This window comes from Colias eurytheme, chromosome 3, assembly GCF_061535395.1.
Source record: "Colias eurytheme isolate Ceu_HAF_F1 chromosome 3, ilColEury1 Martin Lab GWU primary, whole genome shotgun sequence".
Taxonomy (NCBI): Eukaryota; Metazoa; Arthropoda; class Insecta; order Lepidoptera; family Pieridae; genus Colias; species Colias eurytheme.
Window position 1 is genome coordinate 920,586 of NC_142982.1, and position 27,883 is coordinate 948,468.

General features: G+C 33.2%; 1 protein-coding gene across 3 annotated transcripts in view; it reads left to right on the top strand.

Moving 5' to 3' along the window:
• shakB (Innexin family member shaking B) overlaps positions 1–27,883 on the top strand; it is a 100,097-nt gene that overhangs the window by 36,521 nt on the left and 35,693 nt on the right. The window contains exon 5 of one of the 3 annotated variants that reach the window (XM_090119128.1): positions 340–499. In XM_090119128.1, the coding sequence (XP_089975254.1) occupies positions 340–499 (160 nt within the window). The other 2 variants (XM_090119134.1, XM_090119136.1) reach the window with 2 other exon arrangements.

Below are 27,883 nucleotides of genomic sequence, written 5' to 3' on the forward strand. Positions count from 1 at the left end.
CCGGAATCACAGACACAATAGAAAATCTATTGTGTCGCGGTCGGATCTGGCCGTTCGGGGCTCAATGGGTTAAATTGCGTGCTATTTTTTAATGAGTAAAATTTCTTAGATACGGCTTTTGTTCCTCATATTCTACTTTCTTTCAAAATTTAGAAGATATTATGTACATCTTAAGCACAATGCTAGGTCAGTAAATGTATTTCATGTGCACTTCAAACTTAAACCTATCAATTACCAAGTAAAGCGCTCCACTAGCGGTCAATAACCGGATGGCAGTTCAAACCTCAAAACATCAATCAAGTTATCCACAACTTGGTCAGTAACCACCTGCCTTTCCAGGGACATACCAGAAGACGTACTGAACACGTACTGCTGGATCCACTCCACGTTCACCGTGGCTGGTGAAGCGGGCGCGTACCCGGGGGTGCGGGGCGCGGGGACGGCCACCAGGCGATACGGGAAGTACTACCAGTGGGTCGCGTTCACACTGTTCTTGCAGGTCAGTGGTATACAGTATACACAGATCACAGAAACTAAATGGAGATATGGTTAGGGGGCGGGGCCGGTGTCGCAGCAATATGTACAAAAAGAGAACAAACTATAGCGGTGCTGTATACGTACGTCACTTACAATCAAGTGTGCGAACGAATAGTCGCTCTCATATTTTTGTGTGATGACACGCACACAACGCGAAGTATTGTTTTGATTTTGTTTACTGCAGTTGTGTGCGTAAATTTTTTATGAGACACGGTTTCGTACTCAGCGCAAGCGATTGGCATCTCTCTAGATCTCTATGGTGGTATATAAAGTGTGGAATAATAAAGATAGGTAGGTAGTTAAAATAAATATAGGGTATAGGTAATTTAGTATGGGAAGAGACGAGAAATAACGTTGGTACTTGAGTAAAGGTATGTAAAAACTAAAAGGTGAGTGGTAAAGATATTAAAGAGATTAGTGTATAAGTGGTCAGAGGTAGAATATAGTATAGTAGGTAATTTAGTTTGGGAAAATATATGAGAAACTGTTCTTGCCAATAGTAGAGACATAGTAAAAAGAGAGTTTTACTATGGTAGAGAGATATAGGGTAATTAAATAGATAAAGACGAGAAATACAGAAGGTACGTAAGTTGAAGTTAACTGAGTAAAGGCAAGTCAAAGGTGAGTGCTACAGTCATATTGTGTATAATTTATAAGGAGTTTAACAGGTAGTTACCTGTTCCTGTAGGTAAGTGTTTATGTAGAGTATATGGGGCTATTTGTTTCGACCGATAGACGATAGTTGTGTACCAATCTATACTAATATTATAAAGAGGAAAGGTTTGTTTGTATGTATGTATGGTTTTCACGCATAAACTACTGGACCGATTTTGATGAAATTTGGCACAGATAATCTTTAGACCCTGAGGAAGAACATAGGCTACCTTTTATTGCGAAATATGTACCACGGGTGAAGCCGGGGCGGACCGCTAGTAATTTTATAAAGAGTCTAACAGGTAGTTACCTGTTCCTGTAGGTAAGTGTTTATGTAGAGTATATGGGGCTATTTGTTTCGACCGATAGTTGTGTACCAATTGTACATAAGAATGAAGAAGCAATCTCTCTAACAAATGAAATAAAAGCCATAAATATCAGAAGCATATCAGGAATTAATGCGATGACTCTACAATTGTTTATAAGCTTAGAAAGAGAGAATGAAAAAACATTACTTGAAGCTTTTTGCATTCCTTTCTGTTTATTATGCGTATTTTTCTACGTAGCATACTCCGTGCTATATGTTGAATTTAAAAGTACGGCTTTATTATATGTCGTGACAAAGAATTTTGTGTAATTTTAATATGCAATGAAGAAAAATTTTCATAATACCACATTTTTACCATCGTCTAAAATTAATAGCCTAAAATGATTTTTCTTGGTTCAAAAAGACGTAACTACCCACTCATAAAAAAGTTTTTGTTTTTGTAAAAATATATACAATATATTTTATACAAATACTACACAAAATTTATGTCTTATCAATAATATCATAGTAGGTACTCTAATAATAATTGGTTCCCAGGGTATTATCAATCACACAAACACCGCTGCCAATTTGTGGCTAACCGACTTGACATAAATGTGATTTATTTGTATGAGAAAACGATATATTTTTATATGAGAGACAAAACACTAGGAACATCGAATTTTTAAAGGACATACAAGGTCACAAAATTATAACTTTACGTCTATAATATTTTTTTTTTCTGTGTATGTATGTCTATCAGTCATTGTAAGTTTGGTTGCATTGTAAATGCCTAAAATTTGAACAAATTGACGTGGTTTTGTAGAGTTTTTTACTGAAAATAATAGTTGCAGAAGAAAGTTGTTGAAAAATAATATAACATATTGTAACAATTATTTCCAATTTATGTTACCTATATTTTGTACTTGTTGTTCAAGTAGAGATTTTCGTAGCTATGAAGAGCTTTTAATTTGTATTATTTTTTTAAGCTCAATAAAAGTTTATTTTTAATTTTTATTTACAACTAGCGGTCCGCCCCGGCTTCGCCCGTGGTACATATTTACGTTTTCTCTACATAAGAACCATCCTCGTACTTCAAGGAATATAATAAAAAAAGAATTATCGAAATCGGTTCAGCCGTTCTCGAGTTATGCGCTTACCAACACATTTTGCGATTCATTTTTATATATAAGATCAGAAGTTTATCGAACACCACTCAATTGCTGAGGGGTTTATAAATATTTACTATTTCTTAATAATAATTTTTTTTGCCTAGTTCTAACTTCTATATAAGATCGTCTGGCGTCCTAATCATAAAAACATAGGCAAAGACAAGTATCGTATAAGATTTTTCTAAGCCTAATGATTATGATAGTTCTTATAGATTTATGAACCCCCAGTACATGTATATTGTATAATAATTAATTGTTTCAAGATATATTGCGGCAAATAAAAGCTCTCTCTATTCATTCCATTTCTACAAAAGCCATACAATCAATCACACGCCAATAAATAACAATTACCTGGATTGCCGTGATGACGGACTCTTTTGGCTTCCAATGTATCCGGTTACTTCAAGATTAGTGTATAAGCCGCCATGAAAGCGCAATTCTTAACCCATCTATATCAGCATTGATGAATGGGAGGTAATACGATTAATTGACGCTTTGGCTGCGTAGGGTGTGTTATGATTTATTTTTTCTTTTATATTGTTGTTTTGAAGAAATTGGAAAGCTTTGTATAGCTTTTGTGGGCAGATGATGGACTATTTAAATAGATAAGAACACAGATTTTACAACAAAAAAAATATATGAATGTATTTCTTTTTATACCAGAGATCTATACTTAATATTATAAAGAGGAAAGGTTTGTATGTATGTATGTATGTATGGTTTTCACGCATAAACTACTGGACCGATTTTGATGAAATTTGGCACAGACAATCTTTAGACCCTGAGAAAGAACATAGGCTACCTTTTATTGCGAAATATGTACCACGGGCGAAGCCGGGGCGGACCGCTAGTATTAAATAATATAGATGCATCAGGCAATAATTAATGGTCCTATTATATTAATGTTGTTCTTAAAATTTAGAAGCTTATTTATTTATTTATTTATTTATTCTTCACTGTATAGGAAATACAAGATTAAGACGACACAAAATAAAAGATCGGCATACAGTGGGCGGCCTTATGGCTATAAGCCATTTCTTCCAGGCAACCATCGGGTAGAGGATAAAAATGTAATAACTTCGGTAGTGTGAGCCAATAATTAACATGAGTTATAAATATTTGAATAATAAAATATATAGTAACACATATACATAAATATTACGTATAGAATATAATAATCACATACATACATACATATACAAATATCATACACATACTTACAGATACAAACAGCAATACGATAATTACATAAATACTACAATTAGAGGGAAAGGAAATAATCTTTCAGCATTTTCTTGAAATAGTTTATTGTTTATTTATAATAAATAAATAATTAATGATTGCTAATAAATTCTTAAATTAGCAAGCTGTATAATAATTATTATGATTTTGAATATTTTTGCTCACTATAATAGTAGAAATGAATGTATTGAACATATACTTTGTTATGTGTAGGTATGTTTAAATATTCAAAATCGTAAGTAATATATATATATATTAGATAATAACTACATCTCCACTTTAAATAACAATAATAACATATGTGAATAAAATGCGCAGAAATGTTAAGAAGCGTAATTCTAAATGGAAACTATGTTAATGTTAGTGCGGTCGAAATTATTGTCGTGGCACATGTTTTGCAGATTTAATTTATGTACTTTAGCGTTTATTCATACATTTTACTTTCCGGATACCGGAGACTATACTTTACTTATGAGGATATACTAACAGACTGAAACCAAAGAATACATAATATGTAGTAGGTACCTATCTAAACAGCTAAACGCTACAGAACGGACACTCTCCGCCTCACGCCAAGATTAAACACTTACCTCACCCCGCACGATCACGCTAAAGACGGCCAACATTTTTCCGTAAGGAGGATACGCAACCACAGAATACATAATAGTAGCTAAACGCTACTGAAACCTAGGGTGGCACATTTTTGGGGGCGGGAAATTGTCACATTTTGAGGGCGTCAAATTGAGGATATTTGAATTTATAGAAATTAAGGCGTTTATTTAATAATTATGCGTTAATCTGCTAGGTACTGTTTCTTTCTCTTATAAGTTTTAATGAAAAAACCGACTTTTGAACTATCTATAAATATTTTAGTACCTAGATAATATTAGATTCTTACCTGTTCTAGGAAATGCTCTTGATATATCATTTACTAACAATAGCAGAACCTTTTTTATGAATTTCTGGGAAAAAGTAGTAAGCATTATAGTTTACTGAATAACTCTACTGCCTCTACTTAAATCCGCCAGCAGTCAAAGCGTGCAGCTAGTTCAATACAAGCTTAATTATAACAACGTGATTGAAATTTAAGTACATGCTTCAAAAGGCCGACCACACCAAGTTAAAATTCGTATCTTTTAATATTGATTATAACTTGATAACTGAAGTTGTGTCGGACAAAAGATACTCCAGATACTTGCAAATGATCAAACAAGGGTTCCTTAGCCCAGATTTAAAATACGGAACCCATTATATTTATATTTTTATAAGAAATAGTAATTATCATGACTTTAAATTAAGCAAGGTGACTTTAAATTACCTACCAGACAAGAAAATCGATTAATTCTCATAATGTTTTAAATAGATATTGGAAAAGATAATTCAATTCTCCAGTTCATAAACACCGGAAACAATTTTTCTAATAACTACGATTATGGCTACATTAAATAAAACATATTTAAATAGGTATTGGAAAAGAATATTCAATTATCCAGTTCATAAACACCGGAAACAATTTTTCTAATAAATACGATTATTGCTACATTAAATAAAACATATTTTCGTAAAAACTTCGCACACTACAAAAAAAAGTAAAGTTTGACGTTTATGTCTATGGTCAGATTTCCCGCCAATCTCTCGTGTTCACAACCCGCTCCTGCGGCCGGCTCGCACCTGGGCACACGTCAATTTGACATATCGTCGTATCCCGGCCAGATGTTAAAGCTATTAGCCCTCATTATTCCCGGTGACTGTGTTGGTTATTTTCAGGTTTATTAGTCGATGGTTTAGTCACGAAATCTGTAGAGATAAGTTGATTTTTTCATGGTAAGAGGATGTGTAATTGCACGCCTCATAAGCGAAGCGTTGAGGTGGGTACTACTGTCACTTCGCGCAAAACATCTGATTTTTCAAACTTAAAATGTCTTTATGTATCATACATTGCACTTGTAAGATAATACATACACACACATATTAAGAAAAAACACTATTTTTAACGTTCATGATATTTTTGATGTCATTTTTGTTATTTAAACTAGTTAAAAAATAGTTTAAAAAAGTTCTGTCTTGGACGTCCGTGTGTCTGTATGTGCGGATCCTTTTTCTTGTTAACACGATAGCGACCGAAATACTTTACTAATCGAGTCTTTTTTTTTCTCTTACGCTTGAGTATGCTCAGGAATAGAACCCTTTCATTTTTCAGGGTCTGATTCGATGTGGTTTAATTGTTATTAAATAAACAAAAATAATAATTAATAAATATTTATTAAAAAAAAATTATGAGGCGTGCACTTTTGGATTTTCCAAATTATTTTATTTTATTGTGTATAAAATTATCTCTATTTAAAAGGTATACAGGTACAGAGCATTGTAAAAATCTAAAGATAAAAAGCGTTGTAGTATCAACAAATATCTTATATATAAAATTCTCGTGTCACAATGTTAGTCTGCATACTCCTCCGAAACGGGTGGACCGATTCTCATGAAATTTTCTGTGCATATCGGGTAAGTCTGAGAATCGGCCAACATCTATTTGTCACATGTACCACGGGCGAAGCCGGGGCGGACCGCTAGTAATATTATAATATTATGTATTGAGTGTGTGGCTTTCAAAGTTTTCAGCACTCGCTGAAATAGTTTTTATTACTGTTTTGATAGTTTAAACCAGATATTAGTTAAAGCATTATACTTACATATTATTATAACGGTTTTTTATTGTTAGCTTTGATTTACTCTAGGACGATAATGCCTGAAAATTTATTATTATTATAATATGCTTTCGTTGAAATCATCATACGTAAGTATTTTTTTTTCGTTTCTGCTAATGCACATTATGTTTTTTAATTCTAATAAATAATTTTGTCATAATTATTAAATGCATGCGACGAAAATTACAATACACATCCTAACAAACCACAAAGCTCATTTTTTAAAAATTCACTCAACCACAGATATAGCTAACGCAAAATGAACTGTCATGTTTGACATTTCCCTTTTTCCCGCCATTTGTTGCGCGCCGCGTCAGGGCTGTCAACCAATCGTCCAATTTGTCATTCGTTTGGTAATCTGAGCGGGAGAAGCTGTATCTCATTTAACACTTTGAAAGTAATATTTAAAAATACAGCTTTCATAGATTGTGATATAGGCTAATTTTAACATGACGGAGTATGTCAGGATAAGATAATAACATGAAAAGAATATATTTGATTACTTTTTGTCATTTAATCTGCAAATTGCAGCTCATTGTTTCCATCTGAAATTTGGTACAGAGATTGTTTATATAGGGAGAGACTGGATTCAAAGAAAGAACGGGTACTGAGCGAGTGAAGTCGCAGGCTCTAGTTAATAGCCCTCAACGCAATAATTTTAACACGAAATTTTGTAGTACAGAGACTATTTTGTAGTACAGAGAGTTGCACATTTAAAGAGAAGTCAATGGTCAATGGCTAAATCGAATATTAAGTTTAGATTATATCCATACTAATATTATTAAATATATTTTATAATAATATAAATGCGAAAGTATCTCTGTCTGACTGTCTGTTACTCAATCACGCCTTAACTACTGAACCAATTTGCATGAAATTTGGTATATTTTGATACCAGAGAAAGGATATAGGCTACTTTTTACCCCGGGACATAGGATAGGTTTTATCCCGGAAATCCCACGGGAACGGGAACTATGCGGGTTTTTCTTAGACTGCGCGGGCGAAGCCGCGGGCGGAAAGCTAGTAGGTAATACTTTAAAACATATAAAACTTTAGTATAAATGAATTAGAATCTAATACACTTGTTTTACAAAGCGAGTATAAAATATAACTATTGATTCCTTCAATGGTAGTTTATTGGTTAAGTGTAGGTACTTGAATATCAAGTGAATAAAATATGAATCACAGAGAATTCTCGATGCATCTAGTGCTTTCGATAAAGGGAATAATGCTAAGAGCTTATACTTCTACAGTTATTTCTCGACTAGCTGTGCCCCGCGGGTTTACTCGCATTGCTCCGCTCTTATTGGTCCTAGCGTGATGATATATATAGCCTATTTTACGTAAAAAGCAAATAGGAGAAATTAATACCTACTATAAAGAACGGCTAGACATATTTTAATGCATCACCATTTTATGATTCTGAACAACAATAAATGCCTCTATATAAATACAAATATAAAACAACAATGATATTAAATGACAAAATAAATTTCATAAAACTTCGGGAACTCATTAATGGCTATTTTTTGGTTTTAGTTTACTCACTGCGCGGTTTGGTATCGAGGTGATATCGAGGAAATTAAAGATGAGAAAACTAGTAAAAAGCTCATGTTAGAATGGATAATAAATTAATAAGGGACATTTATATATAAAAATTCGATTTTAATTTTTCATTTAACTTTAGTTACGATTAATTCTTTCTCATTTCATGTTCACGCTCATTGTTTATCTTATAGATGTGATTGTTAATGCTTTGGGGGCCTGGTGACCCGTAACACAAGTATTTTATACTTATCGCGGGCACCAGTCTCTCACAAATGTTAGTGTTAAGATATTATATAGATTAACAATGTATATATATATATTGTGCATTTGTGATGAGAAAAATAAATTAATTTAATTTAATGTAAGCTATAAAAATAATAGATTTAAAAAATACAACACATTAAAATTTTCAAAAGGGCCTCTGCGTGTTGGACCTCTGTTCCCACGTAAGCCTTCCAAAGGACCGGGTATCTTCCTTATGGTGGTACCCGTGTATTATGGAGAAAAATACTAAATAATTTGGAAAATCCAAAAGTGCACGCCTCATAATTTTTTTTTAATAAATATTTATTAATTATTATTTTTGTTTATTTAATAACAATTAAACCACATCGAATCAGACCCTGAAAAATGAAAGGGTTCTATTCCTGAGCATACTCAAGCGTAAGAGAAAAAAAAGACTCGATTAGTAAAGTATTTCGGTCGCTATCGTGTTAACAAGAAAAAGGATCCGCACATACAGACACACGGACGTCCAAGACAGAACTTTTTTAAACTGTTTTTTAACTAGTTTAAATAACAAAAATGACATCAAAAATATCATGAACGTTAAAAATAGTGTTTTTTCTTAATATGTGTGTGTATGTATTATCTTACAAGTGCAATGTATGATACATAAAGACATTTTAAGTTTGAAAAATCAGATGTTTTGCGCGAAGTGACAGTAGTACCCACCTCAACGCTTCGCTTATGAGGCGTGCAATAACACACTTTAATAAAATAAACTCATTATTGTCTTGTCACTGATCCTTGATATGTTTACAAAGTTTGAATTAAATTAAAATATGACATACTAGAGGTCCGCCCCGGCTTCGCCCGTGGTATATATTTCGCAATAAAAGGTAGCCTATGTCCTTTCTCGGGTATCAAAATATCTCCATACCAAATTTCATGCAAATTGGTTCAGTAGTTTAGGCGTGATTGAGTAACAGACAGACAGACAGAGTTACTTTCGCATTTATAATATTAGTATGGATTGTATTCTTACATGACATGTATTGTATTAGGACTATTAGGTATAGGTATTAGGTAGGAAAATAGTGCTATTATAAAAACAGAGCAGAACATCACATAAATTTACTCTGATTAGAAAAACTTTGAAGAACCGTTGCATATGTAATTGAACAAATTCAAATAAAAATTTCAAGTTGATATTAATGGTTGAAGCTAGTAATAAAATAGGTTTATTTTTAGCCCATTTAAACCGTTTTAACAATTAATATCATAATTTTTAGAGTACGAAAAGCATTAGGAATTCTTTCAGCAAAGTTACTCTTACAAAATATAGAAATAAATCAGGTTTATTTTTAATCAATTTAAATTCTTTTTAACAATTACCGATAAACGTATTGCGAATAAGAAAAAAATATTTAAAAGCTTTAGGAATTTCTTTAGAAAAGTTGCTCATACAAAATGTTTAAGTAAAAAAAAAAACCTCTAAAAGTATAATAATTGCAATTTGTGATATCGACTCGCGTTGTAGATATTTAGCGGAACAGTTTTGAAGTATTTTTTGTCCCAGACTATTGGCATCACAGATAGCAAGAAAATATGTTATGAATATTTTCATTTTATACAGATGTTTTAGTTTACTATTTCAGAAACATTCCGCCTTACTTCAATCTGACATTCCAAAACCATAGATATCTAAATAACAAGACACATGTTATTTAGATTTCTATGTTCCAAAACTGTAGTTTTTTATACGATTTCAGAAAGTGCTTGTATATAATACTAGATTTCCGCCCGCGGCTTCGCCCGCGTTTTCAAAGGAAAACCCGCATAGTTCCCGTTCCCGTGGGATTTCCGGGATAAAACCTATCCTATGTGTTAATCCAAGTTACCCTCTATATGTGTGCTAAATTTCATTGTAATCGGTTCAGTAGTTTTTACGTGAAAGAGTAACAAACATCCATACATCCATACATCCTTACAAACTTTCGCCTTTATAATATTAATAGGATTACAATATTGCTCTGCCTTCTGAACTAGGTAATTACCTGTATCTCAGAAGGCAGTGCCTTCCCTTACAAATTCCATAAATGATTTGTATTTTTATAGCTTAAGTTCAATTTTCTTTCTTTGTTTACAAATTCATGGTTTTTATTCTAAAGGAAAAGACTGAATATATAACATTAATATAAGCTTAGAAGCTAGTATTTTTGTGTCTATAATTCTAAATATGATATTTAATAACAAAATGATTTCACGGAAGCGCTGCTCAATTATAAGTTACATAATAATCAAGTAAACTGGATGCAAAGCCTCAACCGCAGCTAAGTTCGCGTAACTTAATTCCATCGAGTTCTAATTTGTTACTTAGTTTTCACTTAACTGAATGGATCTTGAAATCTTAATATGTGTTTTTTGTACACTTTGTTTCGTATGACGTAGACGTAGCGTCATTTTTGAAAAGTAAGTGAAAAAAAAATACAAATAGAATTAACCTCTTTCTTTGTTAAATATAACATTTGTGATAAAATTCTACTAATGTTCGAGTTTATGAGGATGTGTGTGTGTGTGTGTGTGTGTTTGTTACCCTTTCACGCAAATACTACTGAACCAATTACAATGAAATTTAGCACACATATAGAGGGTAACTTGGATTAAGACATAGGATAGGTTTTATCCCGGAAATCCCACGGGAACGGGAACTATGCGGGCTTTTTTTTGAAAACGCGGGCGAAGCCGCGGGCGGAAATATAAAGGTATAATATTATGTCGATATTTCTAATGATGGACATTTTCAAGATAAAAGTAGAAATAAAAAGAAAATTAAATTGAAAACTAAGTTTCACGAACCGTTGAACTGAAAAGTTAAGAACGTACATTCGGATAACAACTGAAAATGATTTGTTCCATTGTAAAAACTGTTTTAAAGTATTATTTAATAGACTATATCACTAAGACAACTTAATCGCCGATTTCCATATAAATTTCGTATAACAGCATCAACAAACCAATAAAAATCATATTTCATCTCTGTTTATACCACGATTTTATTTGTATGCAGAAACAACACACAGCCAATAAATATAAAGAAGTGTATAATTTTCGCGTAAATCATAGCTAAAAGCATGCTGGATGGACGTCAAAAAGCTGTCAGTAGTTGTCAAAACAATTTTCAGTTAATATCCACTTGACAAGCAATCGGTTATTTTGGTGTCTCACTATGATTTCAAGGTAATGTAACGATAGTGAAATTTAAAGGCGGCTACTCACCTACCTGACATAGGGGCAATATTGGGATTCCACTCTTTATTGGCTCCTTAAAACCGGCTACTCACTTTCCTGCAGCAGGGGCGATATTATAATTGCACCTTATTTGTGATGTGTATTCGCAAGCAGGGGCAATTTAGAGAACAGCTGAAATTGCTCCGAGCGCCGTGCAACCGAGATTGTCCCTGTGGCAGGTGAGTAGCCCGCTTTAAGTAGTGTTGAAATGTACCGCGGGTTTCCTTGTGATGACTGATGAGTTATAGAATTGGCTGAACTCTAACTTGTTTAGACAAATCTTACAAATATTATAAACGTGAAAGTTTGTGAGCATGTATGTTTGTTCTTCTTCCACGCAAAAATCACTGAATGGATTTTGATGAAACTTGGCTTTTGAATAGTCCGCGGGTCCAGCTGCTGAAATCGTACTGTGAAATAAAAGTATAAAAATTACAGAAAATTCAATCAAATTTCAATTAAGCTTCTGCTTATATTTGCTGTATAAGTACATGTAAGCTTTAAGTTCTTTTTTTATTTCTAGAAGCAAATTTGTAAGCTGTATTATATGCGAAATCAGAGCTCCTAAATATGTATCGTATTATATAATATTGTTAGAATTGCATCTATAGAAAATACTAATAAATATTTTGTATGTCGAATAAAAAACTTAAGCCTGAATAGAAATCGGAACAACATTAGCAGTTATAATTAAAAACCTTAATTGAGCATTTTTCAATGAGCTTTTGAAAATACTATATTTAAGAAAGTCTATCAATTTATATTTACCTCTCTGTAATCCATCATGCGCGTCACAAAGTTTGTTTAAAACTAATTCTTACTTGTATAGTGTTTCATGAACTCTGTGGTAAATAATATTAAAGAATAATCGATTAGAATATGATTATTATTGCACGTGTATGCTTCTTTGACAATATTTATTATAACAGAAAACTAAATATGTAGAGATGCAATATGCATTATTTCATATGTCATAAAATATTTTAACTCAATAGGTAATATTAAACAGTCCATAGTAGGTACTGCTGACATAAATATAAATAAATTGTATCTATATTCAGTAGCGAATCATTTTTACTAGAATCCAATTACAATACACCTTTTCGTACCTTTTCATGCTTCTAACTACCTAAAGATTTAAAAACACATCAGTTATCATTACATAGTATAAAACAAAGTCACTTTCTCTATCCCTGTGTCCCTTTGTATGCTTAAATCTTTCAAACTACGCAACGGATTTTGATGCGGTTTTTTAATAGATAGAGTGATTCAAGAGGAAGGTTTTAGTATATAATTTATTAGGTTCAAGTCAAAGCGGGCGAAGCCGCGGGCGGTAAGCTAGTAGATAAATCTTATATATAAAATTCTCGTGTCACAATGTCAGTCTGCATACTCCTCCGAAACGGGTGGACCGATTCTCATGAAATTTTCTGTGCATATCGGGTAAGTCTGAGAATCGGCCAACATCTATTTTTCATATGTACCACGGGCGAAGCCGGGGCGGGCCGCTAGTAAACTATAATAAACTTCCCGCCCGCCCTTGCATAGCAAACTGAGACCTTTATGCTTATCCAGGTTACATGAATAAATGTTAGTGTTATCAATATGCAGTCAGCTGATTTGCTTGTCTGAATTATGCCTTTATATTCGATCTATCACATTTATAATATGTATGTATAATTATCATTGTTTAGCAAATTATATGATACTTAATATTTTAGAACATTTAATTCGATTTTGGTTCGTAGGATGTTTCTATTATAATCAGTCTAATTGAAATGAATTCGTAGAAAAGTAACAGATTCGTATAGTGACTTGTAGAAAATTGTAAATAATTAAAATAAAAACATTTCCTTCTTTTTATAACATTCAAATAAAATATCTTCAGTGAAATGTAAATAAATAAATCAAACTCGCTGATTTCTATACAATTTTATTAAACTAAACATTAAAACAATTTAAAAGTCGATGAGTGCGAAAGAAATCTTGTTTTCAGTGCGCTAAAACATCTTAATTCTCTGTATATTATATCTTATAAATAATGTAGGACCAGAGTTTATTAACTTTATCGTATAAACATCGACGTGTTTCATCAGCCGACCTAATAACTTCAAATATTATGATGTTATAGGCACTGCGACTCGTGCGAGCATTGCACGCCCCAACTTAAATTTATAAATAGACTGCACATCGCGCCTATGTATTAAACGCAAGGAGCTTTTTCAGCGAGGCCGCCGGCCGCCCAGTCGACGCGAACTCTCTTGCGCGCCGCTCGCGCTCAAACCGCACGACGCTCCCGCCAAAAACAACTGTCAAACTCGATTCGCTATTCGAAATTTTCTTTTTTCGCTTTTCGGCCCGTGGCGGGAAGTCTTTTGGCGCGTCCACGATTTTGACATCAGTGAGTGCTAGCGACTAAACGTTCGAGCTAATCACCGCGCGTAACCGTGTTTCAAAAATAAAACGTTGCCGATTCGAAACCGGAGCACCTCGAAGGTTAATGACAAAATAAAAAGCGTGCATTAAATTGTGTCTGAGCAGACGTCACAGCCAGGATCGTCCTTTCGTGCACGTGAGTCGATGGTGAAGGTTTGGTTTGCAGGAGGACGCTGCGAAAGTTTTCACATGTCAATGTTCATATGTTCAAACTCAGAAGTTAATATCAATCTTGCGGAGGTATAATTTAAAACAGACATCATAATTCCGGCCGAGTTCGAGCTCATCAAAACTTCGCAGATGTCTGGGCTCCGCTTCCTTAATTATAGCATTTCCTAACCTTAATTGTCTGATTTTTCATGCCGAAGCAATTTACGTGTTTCGAAACGTTCTCATAGTTCATCGCACCGGCGTTTGGACAATGTTGACCCATATTAGAGTGAAACATGTACACACTGTACACAGATTACGGCCACTAATCATTTTTTCAAGCAACGTCCGAGGCTTGTAAATTTTCTTACTTCTATTATGTTTATGATACTGGATTAATCTCGCTGTAATTTATGTCTTATTTACATATTTATTGGCGATTTGTATTGGGAATTGGGAAAGTTCATTATTGAAATATGCTTCGTGCTTTCTTTTTAAGATTCCTTATCTATGAGGAAAAATGGAGAGAATTCGATGTCTGACTATTTTATGATTTTGGTCATTATCACAGTACTGTTTTACAAAAGTATAAAAATATTGATTCTAGAAAGTTCGGTTTATAATTGAGTAGACGATATTCACTAATGATGTTACTCATATCAATTTACTAATTACACTTCGATTTGTTATTATGATTTATAGCAAGTGAAAATAGGTTGCATTTGCAATTATACGTAAGCGAAGTATGTTATGAATAAAAAATGTAATTGCATAATATAAAAAAATAATCCCAAATGTGGCTAACTGAACTTTTCCTCGAATTTTCACGACGCAAAGTTTTTAACTGGAGTTTTTACGAAAATTGTGGTATTATAATAGAGATACATGCATAAAGTTTACGCGACACATTTTGTATCAACCTTTTTCAAGTCTAATACTTATTAGCCTAATGAAAATTATATATAAATGGGGGCAATATCTCAAACGTAAAAAACAAATCCGAAATTGAACACCATACGAAATCAACATCGTATAAATCCAGAACAGTTTGTTGCAACAAATATGTTCCATGCATCCGTAAATACAACATTAGTTGTACCGAATTGAGACATTGTACCGTCAACTCACAGAATGGCGCTCACAAGCCTAGCTTCCGTTTAAAACATTTTCCGCAAGGGGCAAGCACTAAAGAAATAAAAGTTATAACCCTGTGATCTTGCGTCACGACGATTAGCCATTCAAACGCAACATTAAAAACTTGAAAAGAATTACGGATCATTCGTCAGAACCAACCTCACGTCGCATTTCATAATGCCGCAATAAATACGCTTATTTATTTTCACTGAAACATAAAAAAACTTTTTCCTCATTAAACCTCCTTGGTTATCTAACGTCGACATTATGTCCTCATTTCCCTGTTTCCGAACGCTGCTTATTGACAAAATGGCCGCTTATCTGTGGTCCTTTCTGTTTTCGCGCGCTTTCCTCTGTCAGTTGTAATGGCCGATCCGATTGATGGTAGTTGGCACCCGTTGATTGATATAGAACGACCGCAGTTATGAGTGCTAGATGGTGCTTTAAACGACGCTAAAAGATATAAAATAAAAATTATAGCTGCAACTTTCACCCGTAAAATAAATATCAAATAAATAGCGTTGATATGAAGCGTTGAAAAATGTACCGTAATATTTTCCCAGTTTCATCGGATATAGTTTTAGATTTTGTAGTAATAAATGTGTAACAAAATAAACGTATTTTTTGTATAAACATTTTCATATTGTTTTGCTGTTAATACTTTTACAATAAAATTTTATATTCATCGTTTTGGAATAGCCGAATAAAGAAAATTAAGTCTCGACAGTTGTCTAAATGGCCATTCTATTCGCGTTAAAAGTATTTCTACACAGCTGTAACTACTCTTTCATACTATCCAATGCTGGATAATTGAATCAGGTAGATCTTGAATTGAATATGAAATTAAACTACGTATAAACTGTTGACACCTCCGAGCTATCAATTATTCGTCAAAGACATTAACTGCAATTTTATAGCTTTGCTTAATATCAAAATTTACGGAACCACGACTTCCTCTGCTAATTTTTTATATATACGTACCTTGACATGAATTCTATGAAATAATTTTTTGCACATTCGCTAAATTCAGCGAGCGCTTTCCACTCTTCCAGTTAAAGAATGCTTCTGCATAGTGATTACTTGAACATATTTATATTTTAATTTTATCTGTGTTTTGTTAAACGGCTTATAATAACACACTTTTATTAGTTTCACTTTGTATAGTTGCATGTAACGACTTTAGGCTCGATTTTGACCCACTCACACGGACAGATTTAATTCAAACTTTTTACTCTTAGATATCAATTGATAGATAGATAGATAGATAGATAAAACGTTTATTCATAGAACACAATCACACTTACAAATAAAACACAAAAGACAAAAAGCAGTAAAACAATACAGAAAACACTCATACACACAGAAAAATTTAAAGTATAACAATTAAACCAATGTGCACAGCGTTCTACGAATTTTGGATCGGTATTCGGTAACGATACCATAATTTCGTCTTATTAAGGCGTGTTTTTTAGTTTTATTTAAGCTATACATATTTATATTTCGATTGATAGTGACTTCGGTTGTGGACAGGGTATGACGTATTCTGGGAAATTAAGTCAGCGTCCCCGTTGTTTATTCTAGAGCGATTCGTAGGTAATTTGAGTACTTTTTTGTGTATTAAAAACTTGTCGGATTTCCTTATAAATTATGATTATACGAAGTAATTTGGCCATGCCTGGTTGGATAGATGCATTTCATGCCATTTTTGAATCTATTTGTATAAGGTTTTTTTTACAATATTGTAATTACTAAAGATGAAAATGTGTTGATATTTTCATAATCAAAAAATAATTGCGTTATTTTCAAACACACAAAAATCAATAAATTAAACCTTACCACAGACTATCTACTCCCGCAGAAGCAATAAAAAACCAAAAAAGCCAGTGGAAAAAAATATCAGAAGCGGGCGTCACGTGTGTAGGTATTAAAGTCGAGCATTTACGTTTCTGCCTGATTTATGGGAATCCAATTGTATTTGCAGGTTCCTTACTCTGTGCGAGATAGATAGTGGAATGCAAATATATGACACGGTTTCTTATGTGTTGTTTTATATTCCATGTTTATACTAGCGGCTTTACTGTTTTGTCATGGAGTAGCCAATAACTCTTTAAATTTCTATCTACAAAAATCTATTTATTAAGTATTTTTATTCAGAAATTAAACTATGAAATCGCTCCCTTGCGATTTGAAAGAAAGAAAAACACACAAATTATATAGTATTAACTATTGTAGTTTTAGAAATTATTTTGTTTAATATGCTTCTTTTGACCGATTTTCGATTATCAAGATTTTTGTTTTCATAATTACGACATTTATAAAAAAAATTGTTTATTTTACAAATGGCAAAACAGCAAACATAATCGCATATAGTTAATATGAAAAGCGCAGATACCAAACTGTCGCAAAACACTTTTTACCTTTTGGCGGAATCCAAAGTATCTGTAACAGCCATTTGGCATACGTTCAGTTTTTTTAACTGCACCCGAGATTTCTTTAAAGTGCATGATAAATGAAAGGCTTAGGTCCAGAAGTTAGAATCATTCATATCTATGCACTTGATGTATTCACGTATTCAAGATGATATATCTGGGCTTGGAGATATGAAGATTCGTGATGCTTTGATGTACTTTTTTAAATATGTAAAATTGTACTATTGTATTAACTATACATGTGATATAGGTATATAGATTTGGACCATAGGTCTTCTGATTTATTAATTAAATTTAAAAAAAAGACGTGTGGCACTCCTCCGTGCAGGTCGGAGTGGGGAGCGTGAGGTTTTTTCGTTACGGAATTTCTGGAATCGGTCCCCGCGCTCAAGGCCCGCGATAGAAGCTATGCAATAGCTTAAAAACTTAACGTTTTTTAGAGAAAGCGTGATGTTACAGACATCCTCGATAAATTGACTTTTCAATACAATAAAACATTTTCAATTCAATCTACTACTTCCTGAGATTATCACGTTCAATCAAACATATTCATAATATTAGTACAAACAGCCTATTTAGTAAACTCCAGTCAAAATACATGAACATCCCCTACCTCTTGGCCGTCATCAAAAGACCTCGTAAATTCAGTAAAAAGGGATGAAAGACCCTTAATTTTTGCTTATCTAAACAATAAAGAATTGGCGCTTGACTGGCCTCATGCAAATCAAGTGTTCCAGCCGTGGATTATCGCTCAATATTTGATTTATCAGTTCTTTATACCAATATTTGAGTTGCCTGCGTATTGGAGTAGTTTTGCAATTAAAAAAATACTTTAATAATATGAGGGTGAAGTGTATTTTGAATGTTTATTCATCTAAGGTTTCCAAAAGCTGACAAAGGGGCGGGCAAAGTGTATGTACACTTGGAAATAAATTATTTTATTTCTTATGTAAGGTGCCTTGATAAGAAGGGTTGCTAGTATAATAAAATAAGGTAAAGGCACGAAATCCTTAATTTATCTACTACAGTTTTTGTTACTATCAAGTTTTTTATTCATCCATAATTTGCTTCACAAATGCATGGTACTTTTACTTCAGAAATAATATTACCGTCATTTCTATACCAGACAACGGTGAGGCTTAAGGTTACCACTCAGGCAATTGCATGTTGGTAGATGTCATTGTTTTAGCTTCGATATACCGGTTTCATAGCGATGTTTTCCTTTATCATTTGAAGCAATAGCAATCTGAACAATGCGTAGATTAATTGAAAATGAAAATGTTGTCTCCGACCCGGTTCGCTCAGAAAATATCTTAGCTAACTATCAAATCGTCATTTTATAGCAGAGAAAGCAAATGGTGACCACGTGATGTTAAATGGTACACCACCTCTTCTGGACATATAATATCTTTTCTCAAATGACTTATGACGTTATTGTTCAGGACTTCAGGAACACCGAAGATGGATTGTTATTGACGACCACGTGGTTTTCAGTGGCCACCACCTCTTTTGGACAAATAGGCTCCTCCTTAAATGCCTTATCACGAAGTTGTTCAGGAACATCGAAGCTAGACCGTTACTGATGACCACATTATGCTAAGTGGTCACCTTTTCTGGACATATACACTCTTATGACGTAGTTCTGCAGAAACCATCGCAAGCAGATCGTCCCATAGCTTCACCATACCTTCTCAAATAACATTAATAACGTGTTTACTGCAAAGTGATAATATTCAAGCATTATCTGTAGACCGGAGATTTAATTCTAGCTCCCGAAATACATTTCTACCGAATGCATACCGCATGTGTTTATTTTCATAGCGCCCGATTAACTTTATGCGAGTTGTGCAAATACTGTTCATATAATCGTGATGGTGAATTTCTTGCCTTTCGTTTGATACTAGCAACTTCTCCTGGTTCCGCCCGGGTTGATCCGGTATAAACACAAATTAAAATATTTAGCATATTTGCTTAGTTTCTATGTCAGTCAGGATTCTGCTTTCTACTGGTGAAGAATTAATTAGGAGTTTCCGAGCCATGTTCAATGCAAACAAATAAACAAATCCTTTCTTCTTATAAAAACTAGCAACTGCCCGCGACTTTGCTCGATTTTACTAATGCATTGTGGTAACTGTTGAAACAAGATTTTTCATCTTTTATTTATTCTCCGTCAAGTTTTCGTTAACTCTTTGCGTTATAATTGTATTAGATCTATGTTCAATAACATCAAAGGTTGTTTAGCTGTTTAAAAGTGATTTTGCATATAAACAATCAAATATTCAAACAAACAACACTCTAAATTGTTTATATTGAGGTATAATGAGATAAAAGCCCATCAAATGAATTCATCAATTTTTAACATTGTATATATTATGTAAACTATATAAGCGGAAGTTGAAATTCTACGAAAAATTTCAAATTTAAATTGATAAAATCTTGATACACTAATAAGAGACAGTGAGATAGTTACGAACCAAAATTAAAAACGTTATGTAAATCCTTAAATATTCACTGCAGAGAACGCTCGCTTACATATAAACAAGTCCGTGAAACCACTCGCGATGCATTTCTACAATAAAGCCAAATCCAGCCTCACGTTTCACAGATTAATTCAGCATAGTCTATTTTATGATATGGCAATAAAATTCTTGATTATCTGTGGCAAATGTCAATCTCCATAAAAATAAGCGTGGCTTGACGTTACGGTAGACTGCGACTGTAACATGAATAAGTTAGGTTATTTATATCTTTACTAGCTGCTCCCTGACATGGTCCGTGTTTTCTTTGATTTTATTGCTGTTAGTGTTGCTAGCTTTTGGTAAATCGATAGTAATAGGATTTGTGTTAACCTTTCTTGTAAATTTTCTTTGAATGCTGGGCCTTATGTGAATAAAATATTATTATTTATTTGATCTGGCAATTTTTTTATTGACCACTAATATCGATTTGATTCAAGTTTTTAACCAGTGGTCAAAATATGCTAAAATATAGACAAAATTTGTATAAAATTGACTCTACATTTTCTCTCTTTGTTTAAAAAATCACCAATCCCACATACAAAAATTTTTGGGGACTTATTTTTTTGGGTTTTAACAATATTCAGTCCACAAGTTTGTATGCAGTTTATAAGGTCATAGGTTATATTTAGAAAGCAGTTTCAGCTGGTTTGATGGAGATGAAGACCGATAATGTGTAGTGGAGTCGAAGAGTAAGAACGTGCCTCGTCGCGAGAAATAAATTAGAACTTATGCTAATTGGTGCTGTTAATTGGATATTGTTTGATTTTCCTAGGAAATGTCGTGTTTCTATGGATGATATATTTGCCTACTTAGGTATACTTGATGACACCTATAGGTATCATTCCGTGAGGTGTTTGTCTGTCAAAATTCGATGCAATTTAAAAGAACGGATTTTTATTCTGTGTTTAAATTGACGAATTAAGTTCTTGAGATTATGAAAAATATACATATAAAGAGAGTAAAATTATATTTTTCGTAATCTGTGCTCAGAGAAATGTAAAAAAGGAAAAAGCGTTCAATACTCTTGCGTGCATATTTATAATTTGTATATTCTAAAGTCCGAAAATTTTACGTGAAACTCAAGCATGTACTGTATGATATTATATCACATTAAAGCGTGAATTTATTTACTACATCAGTCTGTGATAACAATATGTATTCAAATCTCCAAAATATATTGAATTGTCACCATTTTAATCCACCTCCTAAACCCTAATTTTTAAACCACCTATTTAAAAAACCTACAAATTTCACATAGCACTATCAAGAAACGCTTTTATTCTATACAAACGAAACAACTTCGTTTTTACATGTATGTAGTGACAGAGTGACGTTCATTATACGAAGCTCGACCAACTATGGCCCTTAGCTTTTCTAAGTTATTTAGTTACAATGTGAATACAAGATACAGTTTTCAGATTTCCGAATAAAAAGATTCAATTATGATATTTTGATTCAAAATTTTTCGTTTTAAACACGCTATTATTAGCTTCACTTGTATTTTTGTATGTATTTGGCTCCTTTAGAGTCGATTTTGACCCACTTTAAACGGACAGATTAAATTCAATCTTTATAGACATATCAAGAAACGGTGACAATACAATGATTTCACGATTTTATGTGTTTTTTTTTTATTACGGTATTTATTTCGTGATTAATACATTTTACAAAATGTAATCGTTTATTTTTTCATATTAAAAATAGTTACAAGCCAATATTATAGATATTGAAAACTAAACATCAAGAGGAAGTGGTGTTCAGTTAGTTTATAATAAAAAATAATGATTGAAAATAAATGTGGTCTCCGCCCGCCTAAGTACATCGAATGGCTATTGGTTTTATTAATCAGTCTTCTTTATATTTAAATTAACATTATTGCTATTTTTAACATTTCTGAATAATAATTTTGTACGATTTAATAATAATAAAATCTAATATATAAAATTCTCGTGTCACAGTTTTCGTTGCCATACTCCTCCGAAACGGCTGGACCGATTCTCATGAAATTTTCTGTGCATATCGGGAAAGTCTGAGAATCGGCCAACATCTATTTTTCATATGTACCACGGGCGAAGCCGGGGCGGGCCGCTAGTATTGTATATATTGTTGGTAGAGTCGACAACTCTATCTTTTTTAGAAATAATAAACATCTTTAATTTCAAATAAACAACTCGACTTTCGTTTAAACGATATACAATAGCACCTCATCTATCTCATTTATCGCTATATCAAATCGTTTTAATATCCATAGTTTAAACTCTATCGTTACATCATATTAATCATTGTAATCTTACTTTCTTCACCATTTATATTTACATTATATTAAATTTACCTTATCCCTTACAAATCCAATACCCACAACCACGTAATTCCCAAATAAAAATATACAAACACAAAAAATAGTTCCCGGAAGAGCGAAATCATTTGACTCAATCCGTACTACGAAACTAATGAGTGAACTAAACACACGTAACCTTGTACAATTATTTACCCTCGTAAATCGCATAACATATGTACTAGTTTATTTTTTTAATTTAACATATATGAATGGAGTAGATATTTGCTGCCCGATGTTGAATGCTGCACAGCAGACGTTTGCGCGAAGGATGTTTTTAAAAATGGCACATTTAACCTCGTGTATATAATTTACGTCATTACTTCTTAGCGATGTAACGATACCGATATCTATATATCGGCTGATGGGTGTCGTATCATGTCGTTACATCACTACTTCTTATTAACTACGTTTGGTTATCTGCGTTTAACTGTTTCGAGTTTTGGACAAACAACCGATGCACTCGAAATAGGGTGCATCGGTTGTTAATAGCATTCAGTTCTGAGTTCATACTAGGTTTATAAGATCAGGTGAAGATGATAACTGGAAAGCGATCTCTATTTATTAACTTTATTTACCTTTCTTACTCATCATCAGTAACATCACAGGTAATTTTGTCGCCATTAAACTAATTCTTTTTTTACTATGTGACATAAAAAACTCGTATCAATGATCAACACATTTGGAACCATATTTAAGCAATAAAAATCCATCTTAATTTAATCATTTTGGTACATTAACAATATAGTTTATTATCTGTAGACTCAACAATAGTACAACACTATTCCGTTAAATTATGTCAGCTCCTTGCCAACAATATGACAACACTATTTTAAAGCAAATTTACGTTTTTGTCAACGGATTATAAACTGTAGAATGAATCGCTCTGGTCGCAATTATGACCTATTATTTTCTATTTTTCATTCATATCTTTCAAGCCCGGCTTTTAGTAAATAAAATTATCTTTCAGTGATTTTAAATATCTGACCCACTTCCGGCGAGCTCATAGCTTTTACATGAACATGTTTCTCCGCCTGTTTAATAGATGATTTTATAAATTATTCAACACAAAAATGCACACGTAACAAATAAACCGTGATATATTTAATTTTAGCTGAAAGGTAAACATAAACAATGCTCGAATGTGTAGATAACCTCAAAATGTCAATGTCATCAAAAACTATTGCCGTTTAAAAAAACAATTCCATCCAAAACAAAACAAATACAGCGAACGAAAAATTGAAAAGCCATAAAACATTTGTTTCCCGCGCGCTCGTAAACTATATTTAAAACTAGCAACACCTATTTTTTCACCGCCAAACTTAACTCACAGATAATCTCAAATAAATAACTATAAATATAGGTTTGTGTAAATAATTTAACGGCCCCGTAAGATGTATCTATGTGATCGATACGAGTTAAATTGCCCTGATTTATATTCCGTCTTATTTTGTTTGAAATAATCGCTGTAGTATTTCAATATTAGTGTTTCCTACGTTATTATATCTTTATAATGTTGATGATTCACTCGGAGCGTATGTATATTTGGTTTGTTTCTGTGTATATTTTTCGGCGTGTAGCATGCGCATATTGTAGTCGTTTTCTACAACTATGTTAGTTAATAAGCCAATAAGGCCAGAATAATTAGTGTATTTCGTGATAATTGAGTTTTACGAGAGAGTAGCGGTTTGTAAGCATTCTCCAGTTACATTGAGTAATCGAATTAGCGATTTGGAAATTGTGTTGCGTTTTGTTATATATTTGTGGTAGAGCACTGGTTAAGGGCAAAGGGTTATACAGTTTTTTGAATGTAAATTTTGTATTATAGATATCCCGGAAGGTTTCACTAATCGTTTTATGTATGGAGAGGTATTAGCCGACCCTGACCGAGACTTATTAAATAGTCTAGGTTCGAAGGTTGGTACTTAATTTCGGATTAAATAGGGTTGTCTGAAATAACATTTATTTTTCTTTTACATGCGGATGTTGGTATAATAAGTATGTATGCGCTTCGTATATGCCTTTAATACATAATAAATTTTCACCTGAATAGGTGACTATAATATGCGATACATATCAACATATACTTAAGTACCATTTCAGTATGATGTATGACATACTATTCAGGATTTTCAAAAGCCGCTCAGGTTTCACCAAACATTGTTATCAAAACATATATCACAAAAAGCCTAACCTACCAATTGTTTGTACAACCTGTCTTGTTAAAGAAATGCAGTTAAAAATAACATTGTCACAACGTCAATGCCACTATCCAAGGCCAATGCAACGGCTCTAACGTGTAAGCAAAACTTTTAATCTCCTTGGCAAATACTCGTCTTGTATTATCAGCTTAGCCTTGTAAAGATGGCACTTGGCCTTGGACATGTGATAATAGATTAACATGCAAATTCACATCAAAGATCTTTTGTGGCGTGATTGTTGAGTGGTCAGTGTTAGAGGTTTTATTCGTTCGTGATTATTTTTAAGCTATTGCATAGCTTCTATCGCGGGCCTTGAGCGCGGGGACCGAATCGAGAAATTCCGTAACGAAAAAACCTCACGCTCCACACTCCGACGGGCGCGGAGGTGTGGCTTGAAGGCATAGCATGCAATAGCTTTACCGCGGCAGTCCCCGAGTGCCACACGTCTTTTTTTTGTTTTGCCAACGAATGGTGTGACATTCAAGGGCTTACAATGTTTTTCAGGAACCCGTTTGTTATCAAACTCTTCTGAAGCCGCTCGATCGGTTTTTATGATTTTTTTGGGGTTGTCCGGTGGGTTTAATTGGTCATAAACTATTTTTTATATCCGTAGTGATAAGGATATCCCGAAAATCGTCTTTTGGGAGTATAAGCTGAAACGTTTTATTCAATAAGGTGGCTGTTGGCTAGTGTATTAGTAGGTCTTTATTTTTATTAATTGAAGTATCAAAGAAGGTTGTAAAAGGCTTTATAATGAACTAGCTTTCCACCCGCAGCTTCGCCCGCGCAGTCAAACAAAAACCCGCATAGTTAGTCCCACATATTCTGGGATAAAACCTATCCTATGTCCCGGGGTAAAAAGTAGCCTATGTCCTTTCTCGGGTATCAAAATATCTTTATACCAAATTTCATGCAAATTGGTTCAGTAGTTAAGGCGTGATTGAGTAACAGACAGACAGACAGAGTTACTTTCGCATTTATAGTATTAGTATGGATAGAGACTGCATGCAATGTGTATTTATTCTTCCTAAATTGAAAGGAGAATAGCACTAGTGTTTGTATTTAAAAGCTATATTTGTGTCTAAAGAAATGAAAGCTAATTAATGTTTTAGGATTACCTATTTAAAATTGCGTGTGTGTGTGTGTGTGTGTGTGTCTTTCAGGAAAGTTTTCCTACAGTGTATGCTTGCTTGATAGGCGTTTACTATAATTAATTTTTATAAAATGACCTTTCATTTTTCGCAAGCTATAAACGTTAAAACATCATATCTTACTAAATTTTTTCAAAATAAAGTTTAAGAGCTTTCTTTTACAAAGAAAGCCAGACACAGAAACTCAATCATGGATTGTACTTAGCAAATTAATCAAAAACAAACACAAACAGATGCAGATAAAACTCAAACACTAACCTTACAGGCGTGTCGATTGAAAAATCGAATAATTTATTTTGGGAATCGATTTATTCACCGAGATAAGCTAAGTCGATCCATTTGGTATCGAATGATGTATCGGGATCGCCCTATCGCTCCTAAAATAGACTACAAGTGGGTTAAAACCTGATGTTTTTATATGATTGTTAAAATGGAGTAACCTGTTCTTAAAAAGTTTAACTAAAACTGTGTTTTCTAAATCCATCTTTTCGTTAGTTTTAAACTAGATTTCCGCCCGCGGCTTCGCCCGCGTTTTCAAAGGAAAACCCGCATAGTTCCCGTTCCCGTGGGATTTCCGGGATAAAACCTATCCTATGTGTTAATCCAAGTTACCCTCTATATGTGTGGCAAATTTCATTGTAATCGGTTCAGTAGTATTTGCGTGAAAGAGTAACAAACACACACACATCCTCACAAACTTTCGCATTTATAATATTAGTAGGATCGGGAAAAGTATGCAATATGGTTGCTAATCTAAACAGACATTCAATATTTTTATTGCGCAGGTCTCAGTTGTATTAAATACTAAGCCGATTCTAATAGAATGATAATCGTCTTATCATTTAAATTGAATCATTTTATCTTGTTAGTATTATTATATAATACTAGCAGAATAGCCGGAAATGTAAAAGCATTTTCTTTGTCCATCTTTTAAAAGAGAACTTCTAAATTTATATAATTAACCTGACATACATGAAAGCTTACATGAAATACTATTTTTCCTAAAAATATACGAAAGAAAATTTTTGTGAGTATTTATCTGCCTTAGCATTTTATTCATTACTAGCTTCCGCCCGCGACTCCGTCCGCGCGGATGTCGGTCTTCGCGTGGATGGTTTATTTCTCCATTTTGAGTAACTCTGACAATGACATCTTATAAATATCTATTGGACCCAAATACGGCTAGGCCTATATATGTAATACGCAACGTGTGTTCGCGGTTCTACAGAATAACGTCTATGGATAAAACTGAAAAATTAAGATTAATTTTTTTTTACGTATTTTTCCAGGATAAAAAGTATCCTATTTTACGCCCAGGATAATAAGGTATAATTATACCAAGTTTCATCGAAATCGAACCGTTAGTTTTTACGTGATGCCTGAACATACAGACAGACAGACAGACAGACAGACAGACAGACAGACAGACAAAAATTTTTTTAATCACATATTTGGGTTTGGTATCGATCCAGTAACACCCCCTGCTATTTATTTTTTCAATATTTTCAATGTACAGAATTGACCCTTCTACAGATTTATTATATGTATAGATTCATTTCATTCACAAGAAACTCTTCTTAATTCTATTTCACTTTATCGTTACCAGTAAAACGCTATTGTGTTGCATCCGTACGTTAATATCATGTTGAACAACCTACTCAGCTTTTAAATCAAATACATCTATATTAAACCAATCTATTAGCTTCTATTCATGACTAACAGCTCTTCAAATGTATTACAGTTCCCTAAAACTATTCATACCTCACCTATCTGACTATTTCGTGCTCCCAGAAACGGGGCCGTATCAAAAGATTATCCAAGAAAGCTCTCAACTTAAATTGTTTCATTCA